The sequence below is a fragment of the Leopardus geoffroyi genome, chromosome A1 (genome assembly GCF_018350155.1).
Source record: "Leopardus geoffroyi isolate Oge1 chromosome A1, O.geoffroyi_Oge1_pat1.0, whole genome shotgun sequence".
NCBI classification, from domain to species: domain Eukaryota; kingdom Metazoa; phylum Chordata; class Mammalia; order Carnivora; family Felidae; genus Leopardus; species Leopardus geoffroyi.
In genome coordinates, this window is record NC_059326.1 from 67723567 (window position 1) to 67743352 (window position 19786).

Genomic DNA, 19786 nt, shown 5'->3' on the forward strand with positions numbered 1-19786 from the left:
AAACGAAGCTTTTATTATTACTGTTAGCAGGGCACACAAATTCATTTAGAAGGAAAAACAATTTCAAAACAGTGCATTTCAGTGATGCTATGTGAGTGACCTAACGGAGACTTCTATAAATTATTCTGGAAAGGCAGGTGAAGCAATTAACGTGAGGAGATTCAGAGAAGGCTTGGCAGAGGTAAATTTTTCTCTATGGTGATCACTCACCACGACAGGTTACATAAAGAGAAGGGAGAGAAGGAACTAAATTTGTAATAGGACAGAAAGTATTTCCACTTGATTTACAGAATACTAGCAAGAGGTTAAACCTGAGAAGATTCATAGGTGAAAATAGGATTTATCTTTAGCTATTTCTATGCCTTTCTATTGAAGACTTATTCTAAGAAATCTGCATTCCAACTTCATAATCTACAGATGTCTAATGAACTCATCACTGTTTTCCCCAAAACTTGCCCTGAACCTTCACACACATGGCATCCAGCTCTCTCCAGCACCTCATTCATTTTTAGGCATCTCAACAGTAAGGAGACAGCATATCAAGTACACAGATCTATACTAAATTGCTAATTCCCTCAAGAATGCTGATGCCAGCCCCTGTGCCTTGAACAAAGAAGATACTCAAAAAAGGGTAATAAATTAAACTCAGTGGATTTGATTGCTAAAATACTGTCTACTGGCGACTGGCCGACAAGTTCTTTCTCATTCCCCTCAGAGGAGTGAGCCTTAAATCCTGGAAAATTACCCTGAGAATATGATTTAAGGTCGCTTTTCGCAAATCAAAAGGTAACACTTCAGTTTCCAGCAATATGATGAACCAGAGATCCTGAAATTCTACTAAAAAAAAAAAAATACAACATGCTGGATTAAAATATTAATAATGCCCTCTAAATAAATGGTTTAATTCTTAAAAGTAAAGCATCTAAGGGCAGAAAAGAAGTGGGAAGAGGAGTCAAGGATGTAAGTGAACACTGAAGGCCCTGCCCCCAAGGAAATCTCAAGCTTCCCAGGTAGCCTAAAGCTTAGGGTTTTAAGGGTGGGCCCACCCAGGGCAGGGAGGAATGTCAGATCCTTGTGTGCACAAAGGAGTATTATACTCACAGTGAGCCTGGCAGAAACAGCATAGAAATTTGCCGATCTCCCCTTGGTTCTTGGCAGGGGAAGAACAAGTTTTCAGTAAGGATTCATGACCTCTTTCATTTTTAGGAGTTTGAGGCTTGACTTCACACTATTTTTAAGGCCTAAAGCACATACACAGACCTTTTATTGGAAGTGGAATTAAGCTGGGGGTGCTCCTAGGCTTTGAGCAGAAATGAATACAAATTCCCAGTGAGAAACAGGACCTCATTCAAAAAGAGGGGATAAGCTGAGGCTGAGGAGAGATCCAACTGGCAGAGAAGTAGGGAAACCTGTAGTTCCCTCGTCCCTCAAACACGGCAGTGTTGAGGCCAAAGGACTTTGAATTCCAAGAGTCCAGGCTGCAGAGTGACAAAGACGTCTCCAGGGACCCACGGGAACAACCTGGCGAATCATAGGTGCGTGATTGCAAACTGGGAAAGATAAAACAGGCTGCATAACGTAGGGACGGGAGGGATCCCCTTCTGCACAGAGACAAAGGGATGAAAAAGAGAGACTAAGGAAGCGTAGGACTATATCTGGACAAGAGAAAAACCACAGAGTAGGACAGAGAAAGATCCAATCTCAGACTGTGGGGCTTCCTCTGAACTGAGGCCAGCTGCCCTGTTTGTGCACCTGGGGAGGAGGGGAGCCAGTCCTGGGCTCAGTACCTAGTTCAGAGGTGCAGTCTGCAGTGGGAGAAAGTGATCCTCTCCCTGGAGTGCTGTGGGAAGAAGGTATGTAACCATTCAAAGGACAAAGGCTGCCTGTGCCCACCAGCCAGAAGTCATATCTGCCACGCGGAGCGGCTCTTCCCCGGAACTGGGGTGCACAGAGCAGAGCCCTTTAAGACATCGGGGTTTAAATCCCAGCTGTGAGCCAGGGAGATGCGAGAGTTGGGAGAGTGGGGCAAACTGCTTCATTCACGCCCTCCTGTGGCACTGCAAGGATGGCCTGAACGAGTGGTTTGGGACACCTGGTCGGTGAAGGAGAGACTCAAGTGTCGCCATTTTTCTCCCCACCACCTCCAACATGTGACATCAGGGAAGGGACAGCAGGTTCACAGTGGAGGCGGGGACCCGCCCACACCAAACCACACCCCTCTGTGCCTGCTGACTCTGGATCTACTGGGGCAGGACAGATGTTAACCAGACAGCCCCTCCTCCAGACCAGTGCTGCCCCTGGTTCCAAGGCCCCCAGTGGTTTTGCATTTTCTAATTCTTGGACAATTCTTGTTTTGTGTGTGTGTGCGTGTGTGTGTATATATATAAATACACACACCTTTTTTTTTCCCCCCTCTTCCTTTTCTCCTTATTTCTTCCCTTCTCTAGTCTGGTTATTCTGGTTGTTGGTTTGTTTAAGCAGACATATTGAATCTATTCTCTTTACTATTCTATATTTCCTTCAGTTTCCTCTCTGTCTGGATTAAGCCATAGAGTTTCTCTGCTCAATTTTCTTTTCTTTTTCCCTGCTCCTGTCATCTCTCTCTTTGTATGGGATAAGGCCTCTTCCATCAACACCATCACCCCATTGTTTTGCTGTAGCTGGTGTTTTTGTTTTGTTTTTCTGTTTTTTGTTTTCTTTTCCAAGGCTACTTCAGCGAACAAATCAAAGCACACCTGGTGGAGGGTCCAAAACATCACGATGGGTAAGGAGATAAAGCAACCACAGTCACAACAACAGAGAGCAAGTAGCACACTCCAAAAAACACCTCCTGAAGGGCCAGGCCCTGGAGACTGTATGACCCCTCTTTAATATAGTAGAGCAGGACACATAGCAAGCTTTTAAAGCACATAAGGGACAGGGAACTAGCCAAAATGATGAAACGGAAGACTTTTCCTCAAAAGAAATTTCAGGAAGAAATGACAACTAAGGAATTGATCATAAGATATAAACAACATAAGTGAACAAGAATTTAGAATAGTCATAAGATTAATTGCTGGGCTTGAAAGAAACATGGAAGACAGCAGAGAATCTATTGCTGCACAGATCAAGGAAGTAAAAAATAGTCATGATGAATTTAAAAATGTTGTAAATGAGGTGCAAAATAAACTCGAGGCAGTGACAGCAAGGATTCAAGAGGCAGAGGGGAGATTAAGTGAAAGAGAAGACAAAATTATGGCAAAGATGAAGCTGAGAAAAAGAAAGATAAGAAAATTCTGGACCACGAGGGGAGAATTAGAGAACTAAGTGATAAAGTGAAATAGAACAATATCCATATCATAGGAGTTCCAGAAGAAGAAGAAGAGAGAAAGGGGCCGAAGGTGTACTTGAACAAATCGTAGGTAGGAACTTCCCCAATCTGGGGAAGGAAACGGACATTGAAATCTAGCAGGCACAGAGAACTCCCTTCAGACGTAACTTGAATCCATCTTCTGTGTGACATGTCATAGTGAAACTGGCAAAATATGAAGATAAAGAGAACTCTGAAAGCAGCTAGGGATGGACAAATTAGACACCCACTCAAATGGGAAGAAACAGAAAATTTAAACAGACCCACAACTAGACAAATGGGCCTTAAGGTCTACAAGGGTACCCATAAGGGTAGTAGCAGACCAATCTACTGAAATGTGGCAGGCCAGAAAGGAGTGGCAGGGAGTTTTCAACGTGCTGAAAAAGAAAAATATGCAACCAAGAATCCTTTATTCAGCAAGCCTGTCATTCAGAATAGAAGGAGAGATAAAGGCTTTCCCAGACAAACAAAAACTGAAGGAGTTTATGACCACTAAACCAGCCCTGCAAGAGATTCTAAGGGGGACTCTGTGAGTGGAATGTTGCAAGGACCACAAAGGACCAGAGACATCACTATAAACATGAAACCTACAGATAACACAATGATACTAAATCCATATCTTTCAGTAATAACACTGAATGTAAATGGACTAAATGCTCCAATCAAAAGACACAGGGTATCAGAATGGATTAAAAAAAAAACAAAAAAAACAAAAAAAAACAAGACCCATCTATTTGCTGTCTACAAGAGACTCATTTTAGACCTGAGGACACCTTCAGATTGAAAGTGAGGGGATGGAGAACCATCTATCATGCTACTGGAAGTCAAAAGAAAGCTGGAGTAGCCATTACTTATATCAGATAAACTAGATTTTAAACTAAAGGCTTTAACAAGAGATGAAGAAGGGCATTATATCATAATTATGATGTGTATCCATCAAGAAGAGCTAAAAATTATAAATGTCTATGCACTGAATTCAGGAGAACGCAAATATATAAAATAATCACAAACATGAGCATCTTATTGGTAAGAATGTGGTAACTGCAGGGGACTTTAATACTGCACTTACAGAAATGGACAGATCATCCAGACAAAAATCAAGAAAGAAACAATGGCCCTGAATGATACAATGGACAAGATGGACTTGACAGATATATTCAGAGCTTTTCATCCTAAAGCAGCAGAATACACATTTTACTCTAGTGCACATGGAACATTCTCCAAGATAGATCATATGCTGGGTCACAAAACAGTCCTCAATAAATATAAAAGAATTGAGATCATACCATGCACATTTTCAGATCACAATGCTATGAAACTTGAAATCAACCACAGAAAAAAAATTGGAAAGTCTCCAAATGCATGGAGGTTAAAGAACATCCTACTAAAGAATGAATGGGTCAACCAAGCAATTAAAGAAGAAATTAGCAAATATATGGAAACAAATGAAAATGAAAACACAACAGTCCAAACCCCTTGGGATGCAGCAAAGGGAGTCCTAAGAGGAAAATACATAGCAACCCAAGCCTATCCCAAGAAACAAGAAAAATTCCAAATACAAAATCTAACAGCACACCTAAAGGAACTAGAAGCAGAACAACAAAGGAACCCCGGGCCAGCAGCAGAAGAGAAATAATAAAGATCAGAGCAGAAATAAACAATATAGAATTCCCGCCCCCCCCCCCAAAAAAACAAAACAGTAGAACAGATCAATGAAACTAAGAGCTGGTTTTTTGAAAAAATAACCAAAATTGATAACCCCCTAGCCAGACTTCTCAAAAAGAAAAGAGAGAGGACCCAAATAGATAAAATCATGAATGAAAATGGAATTATTACAACCAATCCCTCAGAAATACAAGCACTTATCAGAGAATACTATGAAAAATTATATGCCAACAAACTGGACAACCTAGAAGAAATGGACAAATTAGACACCCACACAATACTAAAACTCAAATGGGAAGAAATAGAAAATTTAAACAGACCCATAACTAGTGAAGAAATTGAATCAGTTATCAAAAATCTCCCAACAAATAAGAGTCCTGAGTCAGATGGCTTCCCAGGGAAATTCTACCAGACATTTAAAGCAGAGTTAATACCTATCCTTCTCAAGCTATTTCAGAAAAATAGAAACGGAAGGAAAACTTCCGGACTCATTCTATGAAACCAGCATTACCCTGATTCCCAAACCAGACAGAGACCCCACAAAAAAGGAGAATTACAGGCCAACATCCCTGATGAACATGGATGCAAAAATTCTTGGCAAGATACTAGCAAATTGAATTCAACAGTATATAAAAAGAATTATTCACCATGATCAAGTAGGAATCTTTCCTGAGCTGCAGGGCTGGTTCAATATTCGCAAAACAATGTGATACATCACATTAATAAAAGAATGGATAAGAACCACACGATCCTGTCAATACATGCAGAAAAAGCATGTGACAAAATACAGCATCCTTTCTTCATAAAAACCCTCAAGGAAGTCGGGACAGCAGGAATATACCTAAACATCATAAAAGCCATAAATGAAAAGCCCACAGCTAATATCATCCTCAGTAGGGAAAAACTGAGAGCTTTCCCCCTGAGATCAGGGACACGACAGGGAGGTCCACTCTCACCACTGTTGTTTAACATAGTGTTGGAAGTCCAGCTAGCTAGCATCAGCAATCAGACAACAAAATGAAATAAAAGGTATCAAAATTGGCGAAGAGGTCAAACTTTTACTTTTCGCAAATGACATGATACTCTACGTGGAAAACCTGAAAGACTCCACCAAAAGGCTACTAGAATGGATACATGAATTCAGCAAAGTCACAGGGTACAAAATCAATGTATAGAAATTGGTTACATTTCTATACATCAATAATGAAGCAACAGAAAGAGAAATCAAGAAATTGATCCCATTTACAATTGCACCAAAAACCATAAAATACCTAGGAATAAACCTAACCAAAGATATAAAAGATTTATATGCTAAAAAACTATAGAAAACTCATGAAGGAAAATGAAGGAAACGGAACATCCCATGCTCATGGACTGGAAGAATATTGTTAAAATGTCAATACTGCCAAAAGCAATCTACACATTCAATGCAATCCCAATCAAAATTGCACGGGCATTCTTCTTAAAGCTAGAACAATCAATCCTAAAATTTGTATGGAACCACAAAAGACCCCGAATAGCCAAAATAATACTGAAAAAGAAAACCAAAGTGGGAGGCATCACAATCCAAGACTTTAGTCTCTACTACAAAGCTGTAATCATCAAGACAGTATGGTATTGGCATAAAACAGACACAAAGACCAATGGAATAGAATAGAGTACCCAAAACTGGACTCACAAAATGTACAGCCAGCTAATCTTTGACAAAGCAGGAAAGAGTATCCAATGGAAAAAAGTCTCTTTAGCAAATGGTGCTGGGAGAACTGGACAGCAACATGCAGAAGAATGAAACGAGACCACTTTCTTACACCATACCCAAAAATTAACTCAAAATGGATGAAAGACCTAACTGTGAGACAGAAAACCATCAAAACCCTAGAGAAGTAGGCAACAACCTCTTTGACCTCAGCTGCAGCAATTTCTTGATCTACACATCTCCAAAGGCAAGGGAATTAAAAGCAAAAATGGGACCTCATCAAGATAAAAAGCTTCTGCACTGCAAAGGAAATAATTAACAAAACTAAAAGGCAACCAACGGAATGGGAAAAGATATTTGCAAATGACATATCAGACAAAGGGTTAGTATCCAAAATCTACAAAGAACTTACCAAACTCAACACCCAAAAAACAAATAATCCAGTGAAGAAATGGGCAGAAGACATGAATAGACACTTCTCCAAAGAAGACATCCAGATGGCCAACAGGCACATGAAAAGATTCTCAATGTTACTCATCATCAGGGAAATGCAAATCAAAACCACACTCAGATATCACCTCACACCAGTCAGAGTGGCTAAAATGAGCAAACCAGGAAACTACAGATGCTGTCAAGAATGTGGAGAAATGGGAACCCTCTTGCACTGTTGGTGGGAATGCAAACTGGTGCAGCCACTCTGGAAAATAGTGTGGAGGTTCCTTAAAAAATTAAAAATAGAACTACCCTATGACCCAGCAACAGCACTACTAGGAATTTAGCCAAAGGATACAGGAGTGCTGATTCATAGGGGCACATGTACCCTAATGTTTATAGGAGCGCTTTCAACAATAGCCAAATTATAGAAAGAGCCCAAATGTCCATTAACTGATGAATGGATAAAGAAGTAGTTTATATATACAATACTGCTTGGCAATGAGAAAGAATGAAATCCTGTCATTTGCAGCAATGTGGATGAAACTGGGAGGTATTATGTTGAGTGAAGTCAGTCAGAGAAGGACAGATATCTTATGTTTTCAGTCATGTGGATTTTGAGAAACTTAACACAAGACCATGGAAAAGGGAAAGGGAAAAAAAATACTTACAAACAGGGAGGGAGACAAACCGTAAGAGACTCTTAAATACAGAGAACAATCTGAGGGTTGATGGGGGTGGGGGGGTAGAAGTGCCCACCATTGAGGTGGGCACTTGTTGGGATGAGCACTGGGTGTTGTATGTAAGCAATGAACCATGGGAATCTACCCCAAAAACCAAGAGCACACTTTACACACTGTATGTTAGCCAATTTGACAATAAATTATATTAAAAAAATAAAGCAGAGGCTGAAAAAAAAAGAGGGAATACATTGTAACATATCCCTTTAACCACCAACAGAGCTGGGCCATTACCAGAAACTAAAAAAATTCCAACTGGGTGGATCCCAGAAGACTGGTAGAGCTTTATCATGGTAAATTTGCTTATAAACACATCTGGAGGGAGGCCCCCAAGCTGAAACTGCATCCATTCTGGATTTAAAATTTGAAGTCAGATATATTGTAATATAGAAGAGGTTCTCCCTCCCCTGCCCCCAGGATGAGTGATGAGAGAATATAAGATTCTAAAGAAAATGTTTTACAGAAGAACTTTTGGGAAGGATATTCTAATCTTGGGATTTTCTCAAGAATTCTAAAATTGCTGTCTCTTCTAAGTAATTAGTTCACATAATTAGAAAAGGTGTGAGCTTTTATTTGAATTAGATATAATACTTTACTTGGATCTTGTATTTAAATACCTGCATTTGATTATGTAATTATGAAATTGAAACAATCTGTTTTACACTGCTGAAGTACAAAACAACAAAACAACAACAAAGTTACCAGATCACCCTATCATATCTCCATTTTATTCCCCCAAACCAAAAAATGTTATGGAACACAAACAGCTCTTACAAGCAAATAAGAACAGATACACAGTAGACTGACATTTAATTTAAAACCAGGAAAAGCAGCTTCTGGTAAATCTCTGATCAAAATAACAATTCTGAACTTCGAAGGGAAATGTGCCATAGTTTGGAGTGAAATCAGTTGCCTCCTGAATAAAATCAAACCCAAATATACTTATGTACCTTCAGCACAATCATAATATTTCCAGAATAATCTCTGCATGAGTTCAAAGTCAAACCACATAAAAACCTCTACACAATTCTCATGCCCATTCTGCAACCTTTCACTCTGTCTCCCAGCCTCTCTTTGTGGCCCGTAGAGGTGACCGGGGTTTTTTTCCCCCCCAGTTTCTCTTTCATCCTTCTGGTGTCCCTTTATGCAAACACTAATATGTCCAGATATACATCTCGTTTTCCCTGCTTTCTTTCACAAAAGATAGATCCGCTCGCTGATTACACTATCAAACTTTCTAATTTTTAAAATCTGGTGTCTCAGTTTAACTTGGACCTGTATTTCTATTAGGAGTGAAGACAGATCACCTTTCTACATATTTAATGACCACTATTATTTCTTTCTTATGCCTAAACCTCTTGTTTACACGTTTTGTGGGAACTGTACTCTTCGGTGTGTGGGGAGGATATGTCACAGCAGTGACGTACATCATGATTGTTCCAGTGCTCAGTCCACACTCAGGAACACTGCAAGGGATCCTGGGATTCCCGGCCTCTAGTCCCCACCACCCTCGTTCTCCGTTTTTTTAGGTACCACTCACATGCCCCACACGGTAGCAGGTAACATGCACTACTGGTCCAAACCCAAGATTAATGACAGGAAATTAATTAGCCAAGATTAATGACAGGAAAGCCATTACCATTCTTGTCCTTCTCCCAGCATGCTCCAAGGGAGATGGCTGAGACAGCAATATACACCACGGTTCCTTAGTTTATGGATTAAATTCAGAATTCTTGCTCTGAAATCAAAGCTTATTTCAAAATTATTTCACTGATTCCAAATGGAGGAGAGGTAGAAAGGTGATGGCAGTGGTGGCCCCAGTGGCCCTGAGCAGGCTGGAGTGACAATCCATGATGGCATGAACAGTCTGTGCTGGTGTCCCCACGGGGCAGGTCCCTACTGTTCTTTTAAATTTTCCACAGTATCCCTGGCTATTATTCCTTGCCTATCTTTTCCATGTGAAGTTTTAGATTTGTCAAGTTTCAGGAAAAAAAAAGTCACCTTTGGTATTTTTATAGGTTCTGATTACAACTATAAATTAACTTAGAATTGACTTCGTTGTCAAGATGCTGTTTAGGTTACTATTATAAAAAGAGTCTTTCTCTCTTCTGACATCTTCCAACAAGTTGTTTGAACTAGTTGTTTGCAATATTTGGAACCCACTGATTTCTCTATATATTAGTCGTGTAACCTATTACCTTTTGTTGGGGACTAAAGCACGTCCCTCTCCAAATTCAAATAACTGAAGCCCTCACCCCCGATATGACTGTATTTAGTGACAGGACCTACAGAGATGTAATTACAGTGAAATGAGGTCATGAGGGTGGTGCACTTCGTATGCACAGAAAGGCCATGTGAAGACACACCAAGGAGGTGGCTGTCTGTCTACCAACCAGGAAGACAGCCCTCACCAGAAACAGAATCTGCCAAAACCACGATCTAGGACTTGTAGGCTCCCAAAGTGCGAGAAGATAACTTGTCGAAGCCACCCAGTCCATGGGAGCCTGAGAAGACTAGAACACCTTTCTGTCTCCAGTTTTTGGCCTTTTCACAGATCCTCTTACGCTGCATTCCCCCCCAATTTTTATACTTCTAACATGTTTCTCTTAACTAATCATGTTGGCTAACAGCTAATACAATGATAAATTACAATGACAATAATGAGCTTCATTGTCTTGTTCCTGATTTTGGTAAATATACAGCTGTTTATGTTGTATTATAAATGGAGTCTTTCTTTTCTCTCTGACATCTTTTCCAATAGTAAGATGGTTTTTAAGCTGAGATACACACAAATACACATGTTCACATTTTAAAAAAGGTCTCATTGATTTCTTTATGAAGTTTTTAAAAATGTTTTTACAGTCAGGAATAGATCTTGAATTGTGTAAAATGCTTCTCAGCATCTATGGAGAAAATCATGCCACTTTACAACAAATATCCAATGATATTATTATACGAATAGACTTCTTAATATTGAACCATCCTTGCATTCAAGTAAACTTGATTATGGCATATTATCCTTTTATTAGTTTCACTATTTTTGTCTTTTAGTGCATTAATTTTTACCCTGTATTATTTTCTTCTGCCTTCTTTTGATTTTCTTTATTGCTTTTCCTAACCTTTTAGGTCCTAAATTTAATTCCTTTATTTTTAATCTTTTATTTTTACTGATGTAAGATTTTAAGGCTTTTCTCTGAACTTTGTTTTGTGCCCCAAATATTCTAATAGCTTGTCTTTTTAACATTTATCAAGAATACTGCAATTTTGATGTGTACTTTATTTTCCCTTCTACTTAAGAGTAAAAAGTTTTAATCTCCCAGAGAAGAAGCCATGTTCTCCTGATTTTTTTTTTTTTTAATCAACTTCCAGTTTGAGTGCACAGGGATGAAAGAATGTTTTTTTCTATTATATCTGCTTTCTAGCTTTTTTTGGGGGAGGGGGGTCATTACTCCATAATAATTTGAGAAAAGACTTTTCTCTGTTATCAGGATATAAAATTTATTATATATCTGTAACACCTATCACATTGATGATGTTTGGTCGTATCTTTGTTTTTTGACTACATCAGTCTTAGGTAAATTCTGTTTTTCCTTCCATCTCTAGTAGTTTCTGTTTTATGAATATTCCTACAGTGCTTTGATGGATAGATATTAATAATTGTTACACTTTCATCAGTCTCATACAGGGCCATTTTTTGCTCATTAATACTTTCAGGCCTGAACCTAGCTTTATGGTATTAAGATCACTACCCCTGTAACACAGTATTTGCTTGGTCTACCACTGCCCCATCTTTAATCTTTAACATTTCTGAATTAGTTTAAGAGTTATTTCACATTTATTAGCCTAATGATTCAAACTGACACCTCTTGGTAATGTCAAGTTTATTTACATTGGTTGATACGACAGAGAGTAGCTGCAACTGTCATTCTTCCATGTTGCATTCACTCTTTCCGGGTGTGTTTCTAAAATTCATTCATGAATGGATTGTGCGGGGGGGGGGGGGGTGCATGTATATTTCTTTTTTTTAGGTTCTTTTCCAAGGGAAGATTTAGATCTCTGTTCCACTAGCTACTCTTACACATGTATCTTCATGTAATACCCTCAGCTCTTTAAAAGGTATCTAATGATGCTATTATAAAAAATAGTTTTTAACCTCTTCCTGCTCTTGCACAGCCCACTTTTACTCAATACCTTTCTACTCATTAGTGGCTAACTGTGCACTTTTAAGTATGTTTAGGCTCCACTGCATGATTTTTCAGCTTTAATCCACTCCCATGATTCCCGAGTATCTCCGTTAAGGCAGTCAGCAAATTTATTCTATTTACTACCTCCCTACTTGTATTAGTTGCAATATTTTACTATGTCAGAGTGGGCGCTATTTATATACTGCAGCATCGCCCTTTCCCTCACCTGCGTCTCTGTTTTAGTTGGACAATAAACTCATTCAATGCCCAACTAGGCAGTTTTTCTGCCAAAGCATCTTCTATGAGTTCTTGATCAGAAGAAATTCCTCAGGGAGCATGCTTTCCCTGAATTCTTGTTGTTCAACATTTTTTGTAGTCTATATATGCATACCTATCTGAGAGCTAGTTTGAGGGACAGTTTTTCTTTCTCTGAGAATCCCATAGGCAGAACTTCACTGTCTTCTGGGGTTGAATACTGTTTTTGAAAATCTGATGCCAATCTGGTTTTCTTTCTTTATAATCCTTATTGCTAAATGCACAAATAATTCCTTTTTTCCTACAGCCTTTCTTTATTTTGATGATTCTTGGTCAATTTTCCTAGTTACATGGTGTATCCTTTAAATAATGTGGATTCAAGTCTTTTATTTCAGAAAATGGTTTAATTACAGTTTTAAACATTTGCTCTGTCCATTTGTTTTGTTTTCTATTTCAGAAACTCTACTATAGGAATGCTGGATTTCCTTTACCTGCCTTTTAATTATCATCTGTCTTGAATCTTTTCTGCTTTACTTTCTTTGCATTTCTTAATTCTATCCACTATGTCTTCTATGGGGTTTTCTAGAAATTCAATTCTCCCTTGTGCCTGCCATTTGTAGTTTTAGCTTTTACTTCTGAAATGGTTGCTTTCTATATCTTTGCAAAGCCCTCCCAGCTCTGGTTTCCCATTCTCTGGTCCTATTCTTGGCCCATCTTCGCTGTGAGTCACTGTAATTCTGTACTGTGTTGCTTCTTGACTTCAGCAGCTTTTCAAGCACACATCTGAATGTCGTGTTGCAATCTTCCTCTGCTTAGTGAGGTTTCTTCATTTACAGTGTAATTCTGCTCCTCCTTTCCCCTTTTACAGGGAGATCTTTACATGGATGTAGTAGTTCTAGCTTTCTGATAAGCATATCTGAATTACTTAGATTTTCTCGCACTAGACATTAGCAGGGGAGATGGTTTGGGAGTGAAAGAGGCAAAATTAGCCTTCCAGGTTTCCTGCTTTGAAGTTTCCTTATTGTCATCAACAGTTTCAGCTGGGTCACCCAATGTAGACAGTCTTCCTCAGATTCTCAAATATTAGCCCAGCTGAGAGGCTCTAATCACCAGGCACTTTTTCTCTTCACTTTGCCACTAAAGGATGATGACCTGGTCTCTTGGATGAACCACCCCACCCCCACCCCCCAGCTAGATTTTCTTAAATCTGCCACTTCCGTGCACTTCACATGACTCCTCTCTCCCCCTCCTGCAGCTGATGTGTGTGTGTGTGTGTGTGTGTGTGTTTTTAATTTTCATGAGAAATAGAGATCATGCAAGCATGAGCGGGGGCAGGGGAAGGGCAGAGGAGGGGAGAGAGAGAGAGAATCTTAAGCAGACTCCACACAGAGCCCGATGTGGGGCTCAATCCCAAGACCCTGGGATCATGACCTGAGCCAAAATCAGGAGTCAGACGCTCAACACACTGGGCCACCCAGGCACCCCTCTCCTATTTGTTTTTAATCCTGCCCACCCCAGTGTTCCTACTCAGAGTGGGGCCCTCTCCTTTGAGGGTGAGTACTTGCTGATGATTGCTGGGATTGTCATGCTGGGACTCCTGCCATGTTCCATTCTTCCCCTCCATGCAACTGTAGCTTTATACTTAAGTTCTACTGGTGCTGGCATTTTCCACCACCCACAAAATTGAGAGTTTGATAGTTTTGCTGAAAACGTGGTTTCATTCTTTTTGTCGCTATATATGAATTCTACTAATTTTCTTTGTTGCTCTGTATGATTTTTAGGAGAATAAATGGGACTACTTTAAATTTGGCTGCAGCCATATTTCTATTGGAACCAGTCACTATATTCTTAGTAATAAAATGTCAACTTAGGCCAGCTTCAATTAAAAATATAACTAAATAAAATTAACCATAGCCAGACTTCCTAGCTAAGTTGGTAATAAAATGCTGAACTATGCAAAAAATAAAGATATTAAAATTGAAAAGATCCAAATAATTCGTAAAAAATGAGAAGATAAAGCAAATACTAGGATTGACACATAATGTTAATTCTGGATAATGTAAATGAAAGAATGACCTTTTTTAAATGTAATATTAGAATAACTCTTTCTGTAAGAATTCTAACCTTAAACTTGTCATTTTGACTACATTCCCATGATTTCTGCCATCTTATAGTTGTATATATTTACAAAATATGCTCACAGATTATTCTAATCTGAACTGTGTAATTACATTTTGCAGAAGAGGTTTAAAGAGAACTTCTCAAAGCTAGTACCAGGAACTAAACCCACAACTTCTGCCTTTCTCTCCTATTTCCATAGCTACTTTATTCCTTCACCTTTTCCAATGGCCCTAAAATCACCCTTTTATAGAGCAACAGACATTATTCTGCATTTCTTTGAAACATAGAAACAGTGTTTAACAGTTTCAGGAGCATAAGATAAAATACAATTTAGCAAACAGAAAAGTAACGTATAAAGCTTAATTATATTTGATATTACAGTATCCAAGTTCTTAATATAAAGAATCCCCGAATCTCAGTGGCTTCCCAGAGGAAACACTGATTTCTTGTTCATATCACATATTCACACCTTCAATTATCTTTGGCTCACCCCAGGGCCTTTTTCATTTCAGGTGCCAGACCAGGAGAGCAGCCTCTATGTGGGAGAGGCCGAGAGAGAGAGAGAGAGAGAGAGAGAGAGAGAGAGAGAGAGAGAGAGAGAGATGGAGGTGAGGGAGAGGGAGGGAGAGACAGGGAGAGACAGGGAGAGACAGGGAGAGAGAGGGAGAGAGAGGGAGAGAGAGGGAGAGAGAGGGAGAGAGAGGGAGAGAGAGGGAGAGAGAGGGAGAGAGAGGGAGAGAGAGGGAGAGAGAGGGAGCGTGCAGAAGCCAAAAGGCAACGAAACCACAAAGCTGCTGCTTGCACATGACATGTGTATTTGCTCATTTCATATTAGTTAAAGCAAGTCACAAGTGACATGGCATCAGTCAACATTGTAGGGGCAGAGGAGCAGACTCCTCTGACAGAGGGAAGAGAGTGACTATTTGTGAATAATAACATAATCCATCTCAATACTTCATGTCTTCCCTCTGCAAATATACCAACCAATGATCTTAAATTTTTAAATTGTCCTTCCCTATGACTTTCTATTTACTAGTAATATGAAACCTTTGGTCATAAAGTACTATCGTGAAAGTAACATGATCTCTCCCCACTTTTCTACCCAGCTACTGTCTACTTCTGGAGTCATCTCTTGCCCTCCCAGAGAGAAATGCGGGACCACTTACGTATTACAGCTCAACTACTGGGACTGAGAACAGAGATCACCTGAGCTGACATTACTGAACTATTACAGGAAATTCTTATCCAGGAAGATAAAGCTATAAATGAATAAATAACCATTTGCTTCAGGAAATTCTTACAAACAAATAGTTCCAGGAAAACTTGGACTAGAACTACAAAATGGTCCGGTTTGCCCATCTGAACAGTTACCTCATCTGGGCAAAGAGCTTGCTTGTAACAGTTCACTCATCAAAACCATCACTATTGTGTTGACCAATACTCAACTACTGTTAAACCACTTGAACAGAAGCCCTACAACCCATAAGTAATCTACCATAATATCCTTCTTTTGAGACACTAAGAAGATTCTACCAAATGTTGTTCCCCCTTACTGCGGTAAGTTGATTAAACTCAGCTTTGCTTGATCGACAGGTTTCCCTGTTGATTTCTGCAGAGGAATGACAGTTTACACTAGACTCCTCATATCCACCTGGTTTTATTAAATGCAATTTTCTAAATTTTGTATGATGTTCTTCTGGAAATAGCAGTCATTCAAGAATTTTTAGAAGAAAAGAAACTACACCAAAATTTCTTAATCTCCTCAAATACCTTGTTTTCTAATCACCTGGCAAGATGTTTGGCACCTGAACAAATTCAAAGTGCTTCTGAAATTGATCTGAAATGAACTATCAGAGCACAAATTCTGGGTTCTTTTACCAACTCTGTGACCCAACAGAAATCACTGGATCCCATTTTATACACTGGGATATTAATGACTCCTACTCTCTCTCTATAGAACACTTAAAAAAAACTACCTCATGCTAAACATTCAATGTATTACAGATAACATTTAAACATTCAACAGTTTTCAATTCAACCAGTATTTCTGAGGGAATGGGCTGTAGCAGGTACCATACTCATTCAAGCCTCTAGATTCAGAGTTTCCTGATCTACTCATTTCTACCAACTTCCACTCTGCTGCAGCAACTAGCTTTAGCAGTCACCCTGTGATCATGAGGTCATACGGGTCTACCTGAGAAAATCTGGGTCTTCAGTTCCAGTCACTTCTCTTTCATTCTCACAGTATTTCTTCTGTAACCTCATGAAGTCCTCCAGCATTTGGACCCCAAATCACAACTTGATGTTCTGTTGACCTGAACACCCTCTCTGGACTATTAAATGGGCAAAAAAATATACTGGACTGGGTGAAGCCACTGAAACTTCAGCATCCTTTATTTCTCCTCCCTTTTCTACCCTCTCTTCTTTTCCTGCTGCAGGTGGCACTATTCAAACAAAATTCACTATTAGTACAGGAGCTTTTATAAGAAAATCACTCTGTTCAAAGAATGGTAAGAGCAATTAGGAAAATTGGAGAAAGGAGTAATACCACAACCATTTTGGGAGGATAAACAATAATTTCTCAGGTGGTAAGCTAGGCAAAGAATATCCTACATAGGGATGATGTGTGATGGTTCCCAACACTCGTGCTCCAAATGTGAACTATGCATCTACTCCTTCATTATTACTGCTGTAGTTGCTGGCTGCCATCACAAGAGCTGGTACCTACTAAGAGTTCACTCTGCTTCCGTGTGACAGGCACTGTTGCCTGGCTAAGTTAACCCACTTTGCTACCTCCATTACCAGAAAGTGAACACTACTTTTCTAGACTCCCTTGCAGCTAGAGATAGCCATAGGGCAAAATTCTGGCCAGTGAGTTGGAAGTCAGACAGGTGATGCGTTCCAGGAAGGCATTACGGAGGATTAATGTGGTATTTCATACCATCTTCCTGCCTCTTTCTGCTTTAAATACAAATAAGAAGTCTAAAGCTGTGGCCATAGAAGGAGTAAACCATGTCTGTAACTGCTCACTCTGAGACTTCTTTTATGTCAGAAAAACAAACTCCTACTGTTCAGCACCCCGTGCGTCTTGTATTTCTTTAAGCCAAGGCAGTCCTATGTAATGAAGCCAGGCAGTGTTCGAAGCACTTCACAAATAGCACACAATTAGGATCATTTGGGTTCTTACTGTGACTTAAGAGACCACTTGGCAGAATCTTATCAAATTACTGATCAATTGTGCCCTTTATGCCACAGGATTCTAATGATGTTCCAGCAGTCCAAAGCTGACTCAGGCCTTACAAACTTTTAAAGAAAAACTGATCATGAGAAACAGAGTAATTAACTCACAGCTTTATTCTTTGTCCTGTAAAGACAACCATACTACGTGGGCAGAAGGTCCGAAGCAAAGGGTGAATGAAGAAGTAGGTAAGATGTATGTCAGAGGAGACTTGCTGTTATCACAGACTGTGAGCTATATAAAGTAGACAATCTAAAAGTGGAAAATCTGAACTGTTTTAATAATCAAAAAGCACAAATTAACATTTTCTTTTCTGTATGGAAACTGAAGATCCAAAGTCTAAAATCGTTGATATCAGTGTAGTCAATTTTTTTAAAAAAAAGAATTCAAACAAACCTTTTGGTTTTCCTGTATTTCCTCCCTCATAAGATGATTTACAGCAATTCTGGTCAGAGATCTGGAAAAAAAAAATACTGATATAATTCATTTTTACTTAAATGTTTAGCACAATCTATAATTCAGTATAATATAATACTCTGGATAAGAACCTAAAAACTCGGAATGCTTCACGACCAAAAGTGCACATTTCCATGTAGCTATTGGACAACTGGCACCACGGCTCTCCTTTGACAAGGGTGTCTGACTGTGTCTGATTCAGGTGGATTCAAGACTGACAGGAGCTCGTGCACACCTGGGTGACGGACCGAGTTGCTGAGTCACTATATTGTACACCTGAAACTAACACGACACTGTATGTTAACTACACTGGAATTAAATAATTAAAAAAAGAAGAGTTCATGGGCACAACTGTATGCATTAGGTACAGTCGGAACTTGTTTACTACTAGATATTTTTCAGATATACTTGATTGAAAATGCTATTTTGTGCTGTTTGGCCCATTCAGAGAAACTTTGTGTAAAATGACCAATATGACACATGTGTCAATGCAAACAAATTTAAAAATACTTGCACATAAAAAAGAGTTTTGGTAAACCTGGGATCTTTACCAGAGTATGTAAGCTCTAAATGACTAACAATACTGACTTCCTCCATATCCACTCTTGAAGAACTTAGAACTCCCTCATAACTTAAAGAGATTTTTTTAAACAAGTTTATTAACTACATTTATTTGACTTGATAACTCCTAGGAAAATTAGTTACATATTTGTCAGTTTTATGCAAACAAAACAATTTAAAAATTAAAAGACCGTTAATGCAGAGTTCTGCTTTAAAATAAAACTCCCACAAAAAGTGTAGATTACCTCCTAAAATTTGGCAGCATTTAAGAGGAATTACAATGTATAATTTGATATCACAAGTTTTTCATCCATTTAGCAGATATTTTAACAAACATTTAGTAATGGTCTATCAAGTGGCTTTACAGATACGCTCAAGCCTGTAAGTTAGCCATTCAGCAGTGTTACCATAGTTTGCATTCTTTTTAAATGATCAACCACAAATTAAGAGCAGAGTTTAGCCCACAACCTTGAGTTGCAACTGACTTACAGTCAAAAGAGTGAATAATCTTAACACTGAAGTTATTTTACTTTATTTGTATTTGATCTAGTAATTTCAAAAACAGCAGTGTAACTAAACATTTATACACATATGCACATTTCAAGTTTTAAGTATGCAAGTACTGACTTCTCAAATTCTTGGCTCTTTAAAATTAACAGAAGAGTCATCAATATATTGATTCTTAATCTGTAACTGAGTTGGTGCATCTCTCTATTTTCAGGGTCCCCTAGAAAGGTTGTTATCTTTTGGCCAGCTATGTGCTAGTTATTTACCCACAAAGGAACGAATATCTAGATTTAAGATTCAATACTTTGCACTGTGGATAAATGTACAGCAAAACGCATGAGGCAAAGAGAGGTCTGGTGATCACCCACAGGCTAAGAGAGGGTGCTGCTCATGCAGGGGTGCTCTCCCCTCCCCTCAGGAAAACGCTGCTATGCTAGCCACACACTCCACGTCTTCAAGAGAAGCTAACTTATTTTCTGTTTTACTGGTTGCTTATAATTTCACATCCTGTCATTCCTAACCAGACTACAAATGAATAAGCGTTTTGTTATTTTGTGAAAGTACTGATTACTTTTAGACATG

At 39.0% G+C, this 19786-nt stretch overlaps 1 protein-coding gene across 2 annotated transcripts in view; it reads right to left on the reverse strand.

Annotated features, from left to right (window-relative positions):
- Positions 1–19786, reverse strand: part of UGGT2 (UDP-glucose glycoprotein glucosyltransferase 2) — a 185360-nt gene that overhangs the window by 112147 nt on the left and 53427 nt on the right. For both annotated transcript variants that reach the window (XM_045480866.1, XM_045480877.1), the window contains exon 10: positions 18077–18137. In XM_045480866.1, the coding sequence (XP_045336822.1) occupies positions 18077–18137 (61 nt within the window). The remainder of the gene's footprint in view (positions 1–18076; positions 18138–19786) is intronic.